At 49.8% G+C, this 14,058-nt stretch overlaps 1 protein-coding gene across 4 annotated transcripts in view; it reads left to right on the plus strand.

Moving 5' to 3' along the window:
* Nucleotides 1-14,058, plus strand: part of ttn.2 (titin, tandem duplicate 2) — a 165,846-nt gene that overhangs the window by 101,191 nt on the left and 50,597 nt on the right. For all 4 annotated transcript variants that reach the window (XM_028433819.1, XM_028433820.1, XM_028433821.1 and 1 more), the window contains 36 exons: nt 44-352; nt 425-651; nt 733-1,047; nt 1,138-1,252; nt 1,330-1,638; nt 1,714-1,895; nt 1,982-2,111; nt 2,201-2,352; nt 2,435-2,582; nt 2,676-2,896; nt 3,011-3,107; nt 3,206-3,502; nt 3,607-3,906; nt 3,992-4,306; nt 4,417-4,643; nt 4,738-4,888; nt 4,979-5,260; nt 5,337-5,639; nt 5,721-6,026; nt 6,126-6,407; nt 6,520-6,707; nt 6,829-6,940; nt 7,018-7,156; nt 7,355-7,518; nt 7,605-7,756; nt 7,864-8,020; nt 8,100-8,381; nt 8,456-8,755; nt 8,862-9,155; nt 9,285-11,289; nt 11,370-12,057; nt 12,160-12,424; nt 12,514-12,840; nt 12,942-13,226; nt 13,337-13,636; nt 13,726-14,028. In XM_028433819.1, coding sequence (XP_028289620.1) covers nt 44-352; nt 425-651; nt 733-1,047; nt 1,138-1,252; nt 1,330-1,638; nt 1,714-1,895; nt 1,982-2,111; nt 2,201-2,352; nt 2,435-2,582; nt 2,676-2,896; nt 3,011-3,107; nt 3,206-3,502; nt 3,607-3,906; nt 3,992-4,306; nt 4,417-4,643; nt 4,738-4,888; nt 4,979-5,260; nt 5,337-5,639; nt 5,721-6,026; nt 6,126-6,407; nt 6,520-6,707; nt 6,829-6,940; nt 7,018-7,156; nt 7,355-7,518; nt 7,605-7,756; nt 7,864-8,020; nt 8,100-8,381; nt 8,456-8,755; nt 8,862-9,155; nt 9,285-11,289; nt 11,370-12,057; nt 12,160-12,424; nt 12,514-12,840; nt 12,942-13,226; nt 13,337-13,636; nt 13,726-14,028 — 10,629 coding nt within the window. The remainder of the gene's footprint in view (nt 1-43; nt 353-424; nt 652-732; nt 1,048-1,137; nt 1,253-1,329; nt 1,639-1,713; nt 1,896-1,981; nt 2,112-2,200; nt 2,353-2,434; nt 2,583-2,675; nt 2,897-3,010; nt 3,108-3,205; nt 3,503-3,606; nt 3,907-3,991; nt 4,307-4,416; nt 4,644-4,737; nt 4,889-4,978; nt 5,261-5,336; nt 5,640-5,720; nt 6,027-6,125; nt 6,408-6,519; nt 6,708-6,828; nt 6,941-7,017; nt 7,157-7,354; nt 7,519-7,604; nt 7,757-7,863; nt 8,021-8,099; nt 8,382-8,455; nt 8,756-8,861; nt 9,156-9,284; nt 11,290-11,369; nt 12,058-12,159; nt 12,425-12,513; nt 12,841-12,941; nt 13,227-13,336; nt 13,637-13,725; nt 14,029-14,058) is intronic.

The following is a 14,058-nucleotide window of genomic DNA, read 5'->3' on the forward strand; positions in this document are numbered from 1 at the left end:
TGACTAAACCTCATGCTGACGTGTTGTTCCTTCCTCCTTTCAGTGTCACCTGAGGTCCATATGCTAAAGATCTTTAAGGGCGACTCCATAACGGTGAAAAAGGGTGATCCAATTGAGATCCCTGCTGACATCCTGGGACTCCCTATCCCTAAGGTTGAGTGGTCCAAGGATGACGTGGTGATTGAGAAGCCCACAGAGACCCTGCTGATAGAGACAGTGGTGACAGGCAGACTCAACTGTAAGACCGTGCTGTCCATCCCTGCCGCAAACAGGAGGGACCGTGGCAGCTACACTGTGTCCGCCTCTAACAACATGGGCTCCGCCAAGCATACCACCACTGTCATGGTGCTGGGTGAGTTTGAAGAGATACAATGAGATTTGGTGTTTGTTTCAGAGCAGTGAGTTGACTCAACTCTCCCCACAGATCGCCCACTCCCGCCCAGGAATGTCACAGTGTCTAACATCAAGGCCGAGTGCTGCTATCTCCACTGGGACGCGCCACTTGATGACGGCGGCAGTGAGCTGACCAACTACATTGTTGAGAAGAAGGATGTAGTGAAAGAGGAACCTGTGCTGGAGGAGGGACAGGAAGCTCCCCCTGAGCCTCAGTGGGAGGAGGTGACCAGCAGCATCATCGAGAGAAAATATGGGGTGAGTCTTAAAAAAACAGAGGCAGTTAAAATACAAGGAACAAATCCTTTCTGATTCTAACCCTTCCTCTTGCTGCTGCAGGTCTGGAACCTGGAGACCAATAAGAACTACATGTTCCGGGTCAAAGCAGAGAACCGCTACGGCAAATCTGACCCCTGCACTACAGAGGAGGTCCAGATCGTAGACCCCTTTGGCCTGCCTGGTCCACCCGAGAAACCAAAGATTACAGAGTACTCCAAGACCTCCATGACGCTGACCTGGGAGCCTCCCAGAGACACTGGAGGCTCCATGATAATTGGTTACTGGTTGGAGAAGAGGGAGAGAGGCACAGCATACTGGGCTAAAGTCAACAAGGTGCCAGTCACTAAGAGGGGCGTGAAAGGCTGGGAGTACCAGGTGAGTTACTGGGCCTTTGTGTTAACAGCTGTCTGTTGGATCATCATGAGCAGCAGAGAATAAATAATCTTCTCTGTCTCTGTTGTCCAGGTGACTCGTCTGTTTGAAGGAACTGAGTACGAGTTCAGAGTTGCCGCCTGCAATTCAGCTGGAACTGGACCATTTAGTGCCCCATCAGACTCTGCCTTCGCTGTCGATCCCATCAGTGAGTAAACCCTATGTTCAGGCTGTCCTTAAAGTTGGAATGATGGATCTAAGCTCTCTGATTAACTCCTCCTCCAGCTCCACCCAGCATGCCTGCTGCCCCTGAGGTGGTTGATAAGACCAAGTACAGCGTTACTCTGTCCTGGAAGCCTCCAGAGAGTGATGGAGGAAGTCCCATCAAAGGGTACATCATCCAGATCCAAGATGAGGGCTCCTCAGAATGGGTGAGGGTGAACGACCCTGAAAACCTGCATCCAAACACTGAGTTCACCGTGCCCAGCCTCCGTGAGCTGAAGCGCTACCGCTTTAGGATCATCGCTGTCAATGACATTGGAGAGTCCGACCCCAGCCCCCGCACCAGTGAAGTTCTGGTTGAGGATGTCCAGCGTAAGTCCCCACTTGAGTCCCCAGTCTACTGAGCATAAATGGACAAGGTACCTTCACTGATTTCTCTCTACTCAGTTCCTCCTGCCATCTCCATCGATGTGATGGCTGATGACCTGGTCGGCATCAGAGCCGGAGATCCAGTCAAGATCCCTGCCACCATTAAGGGCCGCCCCATTCCCAAGGTGACCTGGGACTTTGCAGGCAAAGCCAAGTCTCACAAGAAGAACAAACTGCACACACTGCCCGTGGACTCTGAGGTCAGACCTTCACACGAGCACATAATGTTCCAATAAAAACTACTTTTAAATCCCTTTAAAACATTTTTGCAAACTTTTTTTTTCAGGTTGAATCCACAGACACCACGTCTATTGTGTCCATCCCTCTTACACAGAGGAGCCACTCTGGACGCTACACCATTACAGCAAAGAACAAGTCTGGACAGAAACATGTCAACGTCAGACTCATCATTGTTGGTATGTTCAGGTTCAGGGGTTTAGTTTATCTTCTTGAAGTGTCTCTGTTTCGTTGCTGCAAGATGTTTGACTGTTTGTTTTTGGGGTAGATGTTCCTGGACCTCCAAAGGACCTGAAAGTCACTGACGTAACCCGGTCTACCATGAGACTCATCTGGAAACTCCCAGAAACTGATGGAGGAGAGAGAATCAAAAGCTACTATATTGAGAAGAAATGTGTCACTGACAAGGCCTGGACCAAGGTGAGCAGTCCGTCACACCGCAGGACATATTTCAGCTTTTTATTTTACTTTGTCGCTGATGGATTGGTTGATTTGTGTCCAGGTGAATGCAGCCTGTGCCAGCCAGGCCTATGTGGTTCCCGGGCTGCTGGAAGGTCAGGACTACCTGTTCCGGGTCCGTGCTGAGAACAGGCTGGGCTTTGGGCCATACACTGTCACGACAGACCCTGTCCAGGCCAGAGACCCCATCTGTGAGGACATAAATGCTGTTCTACCTACACTGATACACACACTGTCCAAAATCAGTAAAGGTTAATCTTCCTCTTCTTTCTCCTCCTCCTCAGATCCACCTGACCCCCCTACCAAGCTGAAGGTCAACCTGGTCACAAAGACCACTGTCACTCTGAGCTGGGAGGCTCCAAAGAACAATGGCGGCTCTCCAGTGAAGCATTACATCATTGAACGTTTGAGCTGGGACACCACTGGCAAGGAGAAGGAGACATGGAAGCAGTGCAACAAGAGAGACGTGGAGGAGCTGACCTTTGTAGTGGAAGACCTGAAGGAGGTTGGTGCATCAGCAAGGGATTACTGACAAAGACTGAATACCAGATGTACCAGGGCAGAGTGGCAGCTGGCTCTCCTTAAAAGAAGACTTATTGTAACATGTTTTTCTTTACAGGGAGGAGAATACGAGTTCAGAGTGAAAGCTGTTAATGCTGCTGGACCCAGCCGACCCTCCGGCGCAGTTGGACCAATGGTCATCAAAGACCAGACATGTACGTCGCTGGCACCTTAGAGAATGGCTGAAATCCCATCTAACTGTTCAGAATGTTGCACTCTTATTTGTCCTTCATTGCATCATTTGTCTCTGCAGGTGCTCCCACCATCGAGCTGCGTGAGGCCATGGAGGGCGAGGAGGGCTGCGATGTCAGTGTGGTGGCAAAGGTGAGCGGCTGTCCTTTCCCCACACTCACCTGGCACAAGGCCAACCTAAGCAAGCCTGAAGAGAAGGCTGCCGTACAGTACAACCAGCACATCAACAAACTGGTGACCCAGGACAAGTGCACACTGCTCATCCAGCAAGCCAGCAGGCACGATAGTGCCCTCTACAGTCTGACGGCCAGTAACAGCCTGGGTACTGTCACTAAGGACATCAAGCTCTCAGTGCTGGGTAAGAAACAGTTTTTGCAAATGACTGCATTTTCTTTCTGATGTAACAATGTGTGCACATCAACACGGCTGCTTGCAGTAAAGACTCCCTTTTTTACCCTGCAGGACCTCCGGGCCCACCTGTTGGACCAATTAAGTTCACCGAGGTGTTTGCAGAGAGGATCGGCCTGGCCTGGAATCCTCCTACTGATGACGGTGGATCCAAGATCACCAACTACGTCATAGAGAAGCGGGAGGACAACAGGAAGTCCTGGGTCCATGTCTCCAATGATCCCAAAGAGTGCGCCTATGTGGTGACTCGCCTGACGGAAAACCACCAGTACGAGTTCAGAGTTATGGCTCAGAACAAGTTTGGAGTTGGGCCTCCAATAATCAGTGAGCAGGAGAAGGCCAGAAACCTCTTCAGTGAGTTCAGATGAACGTGTTCTGGTAACGGTCACACTTCCTATTCGGTAACACAATGATTGATGGTTGTTCCGTTCTCTTGCAGCCATTCCTGGACAATGTGAGAAACCGACCGTGACAGACGTCTCTCTGGAGTCAATGACTGTGAACTGGGATGAGCCTAAATACGACGGTGGATCCTCCATCACCGGCTACATCATCGAGAAGAAGGAGACCACAGCCAAGCGCTGGGTTCGTGTCACTCGTGACCCAATCCGGGCTCTGCCTATTGGCAATAACTGGGACGTCACAGGCCTACTGGAAGGTGCCATGTACCAATTCAGGATCATTGCAGTAAATGCAGCTGGCTGCGGTCTGCCCAGCATGCCCTCTGATCCTGTACTCTGCAGAGACCCCATCAGTAAGGCTGACATTTTATAACTACCTACAACCTGAGAATGTGTTTGTCACTTGTTACAGTGATGTACTGCTCACTAACTCAGAACTGGTGCTCCTCTTGTGTGTGTGCAGAACCTCCAGGTCCGCCCATCCCGAAGGTCATTGACTGGACCAAGTCAACAGTGGAGCTGGAGTGGATTCCTCCTCTGCTAGATGGAGGGTCAAAGGTCACAGGCTACATTGTAGAGTTCAAAGAGGTGAACAAGGAGGAGGAGGAGAAAAAAGCCCAAAGGAGGCAGCTGCTGCTGAGCGATGCCGAGGAGGAGAAGGAGCCAGAGAGTGAAGAAAGCTGGGAGAAGGTTAAAAAAACACATCAGGCTCGGCTAGGATCATTTTAGACCACTTGTAGGTGCCATAACAAATCGAAACTACAGTGTTCTTTACTTTATTCAGGCCAAAGACACTGAGATCAGAGGAACCAAGTTCGTGGTTCCAGGTCTGAAGGAAGGTGGTCTGTATCGCTTCAGAGTCCGAGCTGTAAATGCTGCTGGAGAAGGAGAACCAGGATTTGTGGCTGAGCTGATCGAGGTCAAAGACAGAACAAGTAAGACAAGCAGCATTTGGACACATGGACCTGTCCTGTGGTGTGTTTCTGACAATAAAACTGAAACCTCATTAAACTCTCCTTGACCAGTTCCTCCTGAGATGGACCTGGATGCCTCAGTAAAGGAGAAGATTGTAGTCCACGCTGGTGCCACCATCCGGATCATAGCCTATGTGTCTGGAAAACCTGCCCCACAGATCACATGGTGCCGCGATGATGCCGAAGTGCCCAAAGAGGCTGTGGTGGAGAAAACGGGCATCTCCAACTCACTGGTCATCAAGAACTGCAGACGCCAACACCAGGGTATCTACACACTGAGTGCCAAGAACGAGGGAGGCGAAAGGAGGAAGGCTGTGATCGTGGAGGTCCTTGGTGAGTGACAAAGAGAAAATACAACAAAACTTGTCATTTGTCTTGGGCTGTCTCTGACTGTCGCTCATCCCTTCAGATGTCCCTGGACCTGTCGGTCTTCCCTTTGCTGGTGAGAATCTTACTAATGACTCCTGCAAGCTGACCTGGTACTCCCCCGAAGACGATGGCGGCTCGGCCATCACTAACTACATCATTGAGAAGAGGGAGTCCGACCGCATGGGCTGGACCTCAGTTTCCTACACAGTAACAAGGAACAATGCAGTGGTGCAGGGACTTATTGATGGCAAGGGCTACTTCTTCAGGATTGCTGCTGAGAACATCATCGGCATGGGACCTTTCATTGAGACGGACAAGATGGTTCTCATCAAAGATCCTATCTGTAAGTCACACACAACAGCCATCTATCAGACAAGAAGCAATCAGAACCCTCCGTTCTAAATTGTCGATCTTACTCCTCCAGCTGTTCCGGAGCGCCCAGAAGACCTGATCATCACTGCTGTTTCAAAGGACTCCATCTCCGTTGCCTGGAGACCGCCCAAGTATGATGGAGGTGCAGAGGTGACTGGGTACGTTCTGGAGTCCCGAATGATCGGCCGTGACAACTTCACCAGAGTGGGTGGAGAGGACAGTCTGATGGACAGGAAGTTTACTCTGACTGGACTAAAGGACGGTTCGAGCCACGAGTTCAGGGTCTCCGCCGTCAATCAGGTGGGACAGGGCAAAGCGTCCTTTGCCACCAAACCTGTGCAGTGCAAAGACGAGCTTGGTGAGTGATGTAACAAATTTATACACTCTACTCAGTCTGTAAATACACCTCATACAGACAGTGAGGAGCGAATTTTAAACTTCCCTTCTCCATCTTCAGAACCACCGACCCTGGACCTGGACTTTAGGGATAGGATGATGGTAAAGGTGGGAGATGCATGCACGCTATCAGGACGCTATAGCGGCACACCGGCTCCGTCTATAGCCTGGAAAAAGAATGATGAGGAGCTGAAAGCGGACGAGGAGATTGGCCTCCACAGCACCGCCCGCCACCTCAGCCTCAACATCAGCAAGACAAAGAGAGAACACAGTGGTCACTACTGCGTCAGCGTGGAAAATGCTGCTGGGTCTCGCACAGGAATCTGTACCATCACTGTTGTCGGTGAGTCACACATAAACAAAGATGCTGATACTGTACAGGTAACTGACTGCGGCCTGTGTGAAAATCAAGTGTTTGGTTTTGGAAAGTCACATGTGTGCTTTGTTCCTCTCAGACCGTCCTCAGCCACCAGAGGGCCCTGTTGTGTTCAATGAGGTGTACAGGAACTACATGGTGATCTCCTGGAACCCACCACTGGACGATGGTGGCTGTGCAGTCTCAAACTACATTATCGAGAAGAGAGATACCAACAGAGACCTGTGGATGCCTGTCACCTCATCCTGTACCAGGACCTCTTGCAAGGTGGACCCTGGTTTCTGTGAATTATTTATTAATATTAATATTTAAATCAGTTAGTTTCTATTTTGTTGATATCTTCAGCACTCTGCTGTCAAATGAACAAATATATAAACATTTATTTTAGGTGCCGAAGTTGATTGAGGGCCGTGAGTACATCATCCGCATCATGGCTCAGAACATCTATGGCATCAGTGACCCCCTGCTGTCATCTGAGACCAAGGCTCAGGATGTCTTCAGTGAGTTACACAGAGAGGGACACAAATCCATTCTGCAGGTACAGCGGTGTCTGATTATGTTTTTGTGTCCATCACAGAGGTGCCCGATGCTCCCAAACAACCCACAGTGAAGGAGGTTTACCATGACTCTGCCCTGATCAGCTGGGAGCCACCAGCTGACGGAGGAAAACCGATCACAGGCTACATCGTGGAGAGGAAGGAGACCATGGCCAACAGGTACACAAATATCCCCCTGGGAACAACCGGCTGTCATCTGAATCTAAATTATGAGTTTTTGTTTATTGTGTGTTGCAGTTCTTCAGGGCACACACACTTCAGCTGTAACTGGTGCAATGATTATTACCGAATTAGACATCAAAAACACATTTGAAAAGTACAAAGACTTTCAGTGAACTGACGTGTTTCTGCTTATAGGTGGGTTCGCTGCAACACTGAAAGAATCTGTCCTAAGGTAGAGTATTGGGTGACGGAGCTGCTCAAAGGCTGTGAGTACGAGTTCAGAGTCAGTGCTGAGAACGAAGTTGGAGCCGGAGACCCAAGCCCACCATCCAAACCCGTCTTTGCCAAAGATCCCATCGGTAACTTTATCATTAAGTTAGATTTCATTTTGTGTCAAGTACTGTATGAACTCACTAATTAAACCCAACCCCATCTTTTGCCACAGTGAAACCAAGTCCTCCACAAAATCTGGGGGCCATTGACTTCACCAAGGAATCTGTGACTCTGGCCTGGGAGCCACCTGCTGACACTGGCAGAGGAAAGATCTTTGGATACCTGCTGGAGTTCCAGAAGGCTGGGGAGGAGGAATGGCTCAAGGTGAGACAGCATAAAATGAACCAGCAGATTACTGTGACTTCTGAATGTCTGAATGACCTCATGACCTTTGTGCTGCATCCTGTGACATCCTCTGCTGTTGTCCTCAGGTCAACCACACTCCAGATTCCTGCCAGGAGACAAAGTTCAAGGTGATTAACCTGGAAGATGGTGCTCTGTACCGCTTCAGAGTCATGGCTGTCAATGCTGCCGGAGAGTCTGACCCAGCCAATGTGAAGGAGCCTGTCAGAGTCCAGGACAGACTTGGTGGGTTCCAGTGGTACAGTATTTTTGTTCACCACATGATTACAAAGGGGTAATGTATCTCATCATCCTCCTCTTCCAGAGCCCCCAGAGTTGATTCTTGACGCTGGAATGACCAGGGAGGTGAAGGCCATGGCTGGCACTCACATCACTCTCATGGCTGCCATCAAAGGCGTGCCATTCCCCACCGTCACATGGAAGAAAAACGAAGCTGAGGTTCCCACTAGGGCTGACATTGAGACCAACCAGGCAGGCACCAAGCTGGAGATGAGGTTCTGCAACCGTGGTGACTGTGGAGACTACACCCTGACTGTGGAGAACCCAGCTGGATCCAAGACTGTCACCTGCACTGTGCTGGTCCTTGGTGAGTGTCACATCATGTTTTTAACAGTGTGAAGCTAGACAGGCTTTCTGATGTTCTGTGTGTTCTTTCTCCAGACAAACCTGGACCCATCCAGCACCTCCGGGTGTCTGATGTCAGGAGTGACTCCGCCTACCTTTCCTGGAAGGATCCAGAGGACAACGGTGGCACTCGCATCACCAACTTTGTGGTGGAGAAGAAAGACACAGCATCCACTCAATGGGTCCCTGTTTGCTCCACATCCAAGAAACGCAGCATGATGCTCAAGCACCTGATGGAGGGCACATCCTACATGTTCAGAGTCGCTGCTGAAAACCAGTATGGTCGCAGTGAATTTGTTGAGACACCAAAGGCCACCAAGGCAATGAACCCCCTGTGTGAGTACAACTCAGTTTATAACCAGCTCAATTATTTTGTTCATTACTCAAACTAAGCAGCTCAAACCTAAATATCTCTTTTCTTCACCTTCCTATGTCTGTCCAGTTCCTCCTGGTCCTCCCAAAGACCTACACCATATTGACGTAGACAAGACTGAGGTATGGCTGGAGTGGAACTGGCCTGATCGTGATGGAGGCAGTGAGATCACAGGCTTCTTTGTAGAGTATCAGGAAGAGGGAGAGAAGGAATGGGATGAGTGGAAGACTGTCAGCATCCCTGAAAGTCATGTAACCGGCCTGGAGGAGGGAAAGACCTACCGCTTCAGAGTGAGGACTGAGAACGCTATTGGCCTTAGCAGACCTGATACTACAGTGCCTATCCTCTGCCAGGAGAAACTGGGTAAGGGAGTATTTATATTGAGATTATATTGATTATTATGTTTGGAGGTGTGCAAATTACTGATTTATAAATTATTGTTAGTCATTTATTAATTACTTTCTTTCTGACCTCCTCTGTCTGTGTCCACAGTGCCTCCAATTGTGGAGGTGGATGTTAAGCTCACTGAAGGCATCATTGTGAAGGCTGGCACCACCATCAGGCTCCCAGCGATCATGAGAGGAATCCCTGTGCCCACTGCCAAGTGGACCATCGAAGGAGAGGAAATCACCAGTGAGGGCAACATCAAGATTGACACCGACAATTTCTCCACTGTGCTCAACATTAATGAGTGCACCAGGAACCACACAGGCACCTACCTGCTCACAGTGTCCAACCCAGCTGGAACCAAGACTGTGGCCATGAATGTCACTGTCCTGGATGTTCCTGCTGCTCCCATTGGACCAGTCAACATCTTGGAGGTCACTCCTGACTCCATGACAATTGAGTGGCGTCCTCCCAAGGATGATGGCGGCAGCCCTGTCACAAGCTACATCGTGGAGAAGAGAGAGTCCAACAAGGAGACATGGGGAGGTGTGAGTGCCGGCAGCCGTGACACCCAGCTCAAGATTACCCGCTTGCAGAAAGGAGTGGAGTATGTGGTGCGCATTCGTGCTGAGAACAAGATGGGCATTGGTGCTGGTCTGGAGAGCAAGCCCACCGTTGCTGAGCACACCTTCATGCCACCCAGTCCTCCTGGTAAACCACAACCCTCCGAAATCTCAGAGGATGCTGTTACAATCGGTTGGACAATGCCCCTGGCAGATGGTGGGAGCCAGATCACAGGGTACCTCATCGAGCGCAGACACAAGGGAGGCAAGTGGATCCGTGTTAATAAGACTCCCTGCAAGGACCTGAGGTACAAAGTCCTTGGTCTGTATGAGGGCAGTGAGCTTGAGTTTAGAGTGTTTGCTGAGAATATCGCTGGCTATAGTGGCCCCTCTCCCATCTCTGACCCTTGCAAGCCTTGCAGGCCAATTACTGTCCCAAGTCCCCCTGTTAACCCCAAAGTTAAAGATTACAGCAAGACATCTGCTGACCTGGTGTGGATGAAACCCAACAAAGACGGAGGCAGCCCCCTCCTGGGCTATACTGTAGAGATGAAGAAAGAAGACACTGAGGAATGGAAAAAGGTGAATATTGATGACTTCATCAAGCAGTGTGCCTACAGAGTGAAGGGTCTTGAGGAGGGTGTGACCTACAGATTCAGAGTCAGTGCCTCAAACATGATCGGTGATGGAGAGCCCAGAGAAATCCCTGAGTCCGTCACTGCTCAGGACATCCTCATCCCTCCAGAAATCGAGATGGAAGCCACCTGCCGTGAACGTGTCACAGTGCGTGTTGGACACAACATCAATATCATTGGCTACATCAAGGCCCGCCCTGATCCTGAAGTCATTTGGTCAAAGGAGGAGACTGTTCTGGAGAACAGCAAACGTGTCACCGTAATGCAGAACCTCCCTGTGGTCCACCTGAAGATCAAGGAAGCCACAAGAGCCGACCATGGTAAATATGTCCTGAAGGCTTCCAATGAGGGTGGTGAGGCTTCCTGCACCATTACAGTCAATGTGTTGGACAGGCCCAGCCACTGCCAGAATCTGCACATGACCTATGTTACAAAGGACTCATGCATGATAAACTGGGAGGTCCCTAAGGACAACGGTGGCTCTGAGATCACCAACTACATTGTCGAGTGTCGTGAACCCAGCATAAGCATGTGGTCCATGATATCATCTCATTGCACCAATCGCATGATTAAGGCCAAGCTGATGGAAGGCCACGAGTACCTTTTCCGTGTCTGCGCTGCCAACAAGATTGGACCAGGACCCACTGTGGAGACTAAGACCCCTCTACTGGCCATCGATCCACTTGAGAAGCCTGGGGAGCCTGAGAACTTCAGAGCCACTGACATTGGTAAAAACTATGTCAACCTGAAGTGGAGGAAGCCTGACTACGATGGTGGAAGCCCCAACCTCTCCTACAACCTGGAGTGCAAAGCAAAGGATGCTGAGGAATGGGACAAACTCAACACCACTTCACTCACCGATACCTTCTTCCTGGCTGATAAGTGTGTAGAAAACCAGACATACACCTTCAGGTAAGTTACTGCAGTTTACAAAAGTTGTTTTAATTTGGTTGTTTGCTTTTAATAACAATTCTTTTTCTTTTTTTGTGCAGGGTGCAGACTGTCAATGAAGGAGGTGAGAGCGCCTGGGTCAAACTTGCCGATATTTTGGTAAGGGAGGAGATCCAGAAGCCCGTCATTGACCTGAAATTTGCAGGAACTCAGACAGTGAAGGCTGGAGAGTCTGTCAGGATGGAGGCTGCCCTAAGGGGAAAGCCCCAGCCAGAGGTGAAATGGATCAAAGATAAGGCTGTCGGAGACAACCCCAGGATCAGCTACGAAACTGGCCTTGACTACTCCAAGTTTCTCTTGACCAAGTCCAAACGCAGTGACTCTGGAAAATACATCATTACTGCCACCAACTCAGCTGGCACCTTCACAGCATATGCCAATGTTAATGTTCTGGATGTCCCTGGCCCTGTGAGGAACCTGAGGGTTACTGGCATTGGCGCTGACAAGTGCAGAGTAGTGTGGGATACACCAGAGGATGATGGTGGCTGCGAGGTGGACAGCTACATCTTGGAAAAATGTGAAACCAGGAGGATGGTATGGTCTACGTACTCGGCCTCTGTTGTCACGCCGTACTGCAATGTCACCCGTCTGGTGGAGAGCAACGAGTACATCTTCAGAGTTAGGGCAGAGAACAAGATGGGAACTGGCCCTGCCATGGAAAGCAAGCCTGTCACTGTTAAGACTCAGTTCAACAAACCTGGACCCCCAGAAGCCCCTGAGGTTACTAAGGTACGTAAACCAGTTCCTATCTTACAGAATCTATGTGTGAAAGATTGATACAAGAACCAGGGGACCAGCAAAGTACTAAAAACTTTTATTTCTGCTATGCAGGTGAGTAAAGACGAGATGACAGTGGTCTGGGCTCCTCCTGAAAATGATGGAGGAAAGTCGATCACTGGCTATATCCTAGAGAGGAAAGAGAAGAGGGCGGTGCGCTGGGTGCCCTGCACCAAGAGCCCTATCTCAGAGAGACGCATGAAAGTAACCAACTTGATTCCAAACCACGAGTACCAATTTAGAGTCAAAGCAGAAAATGAGGTGGGCCTGGGAGAGCCCAGCAAACCCTGCAGACCTGTTGCAGCCAAAGATCCCATCGGTGAGTTTAAAGTCCCTCTGCAGCTCACTTGATGTTTCAAATTGCTGCTAGGACCACAGAACATGACATGTATTTGTCTCTCCATGCAGAGCCCCCTGGCCCCCCTGCTTACCTGAAGGTCGCAGACAGCACCAAGACATCTATTACCCTCTCCTGGTCTAAACCTGTGTATGATGGTGGTGCTCCGATCATTGGCTACAGCCTGGACCTGAGGTTAAAGAGCGAGGCAGACCCCGAGAAGCCCACTGAGGGCTGGAAGAGAATTGATACTCATGGCCCATTAGTGCTCACTGAGTTCACCATTTCCCAGCTGGATGAAAAACAGGAGTACGACTTCAAAGTGTCCGCCCAGAACCAGGTGGGCTGGGGACGCCATGCGTACTTGAAGGAGGCAGTTTCCCCCAAGGAGATCCTGGGTAAGAAAAAAGGGTTGTAAGGCCCCATTATATCTATCGTGTTACACAACACTGTCACTGTTATCAATGATCTCAACATCAATTTATTTCTGTGACAACAGAGGCTCCTGAAATTGAGCTGGATGCCAGTCTGAGGAAAGGCCTGGCTGTCAGGGCCGGCTGTCCAATCAGGCTTTTCGCTGTCATCAGAGGACGGCCTGCTCCCAAAGTTACCTGGAAGCGCCTGGGTGTTGACAATGTGATCCGCCGAGGTCATGTGGACCAGGTTGACACTATGTCTTTCCTGGTCATCCCTGAGAGCACTAGAGAGGATTCTGGGAAATATTCACTGACTTTGTCCAACTCATCTGGAGAGAAAGCTGTGTTTGTCAGAGTCAAAGTCCTCGGTGAGAAGCAAACATTTTATGATGATGATTTTCTTTTCAATTCAAATGTGTGACACATTTTAGTTGTTAAGAAAATCAAATGATCTAAGTGATTCTGAAATTCTCTGCAGACACTCCTGGTCCTGTTGAAGGCTTAGAAGCGACTGACATCACTAAGACAACAGCTCAGCTTGCGTGGTCCCCCCCTGACAATGATGGTGGTAGCCAGATCCTCAACTACATTGTGGAAAAACGGGAGGTGGATAGGAAGACCTGGAGCAAGTGCATAGATGACCTGAAGAAGACCAGCTTTAAGATCACCAACATGACCCCTGGCATTGAGTACTATTTCAGAGTCATGGCCTGTAACAAGTATGGCATTGGAGTTCCTCAGGACTCTCCCAGGTCCTACCTGGCTGTTGATCCCATCAGTGAGTGTCGCTACAGACTGTGTCAATAAAGTTTTAATTGGTGCCTGCTTTGCTTTGTCTTTCTAACTCCTGCTGTATGTTGTATCCAGGTGAGCCTGACCCTCCAAAGAAGATGGATGTACTGGAGATCACCAAGAACAGCGCCACTCTGGGCTGGCTGAAGCCACTCAGAGACGGAGGAGCCAAGATAAATGGTTATGTGGTGGATTACCAGGAGGAAGGCTCACCCGAGGACAAGTGGACTCCCTATTCTGTGGTCAAAGACCTGACCATTGTAGTGGTTGGTCTGAAGGAAGGAACGAAGTACAAATTCCGAGTGGCAGCCAGGAACTCAGTGGGAGTCAGCTTGGCCCGAGAGGCAGAGGGAGTGTTTGAGGTCAAAGAGCAGCTAAGTGAGTATATTGTGAAAAATCTGCTTCACA

Source organism: Parambassis ranga, chromosome 21 (assembly GCF_900634625.1).
Source record: "Parambassis ranga chromosome 21, fParRan2.1, whole genome shotgun sequence".
In the NCBI taxonomy this organism is placed as follows: Eukaryota; Metazoa; Chordata; class Actinopteri; family Ambassidae; genus Parambassis; species Parambassis ranga.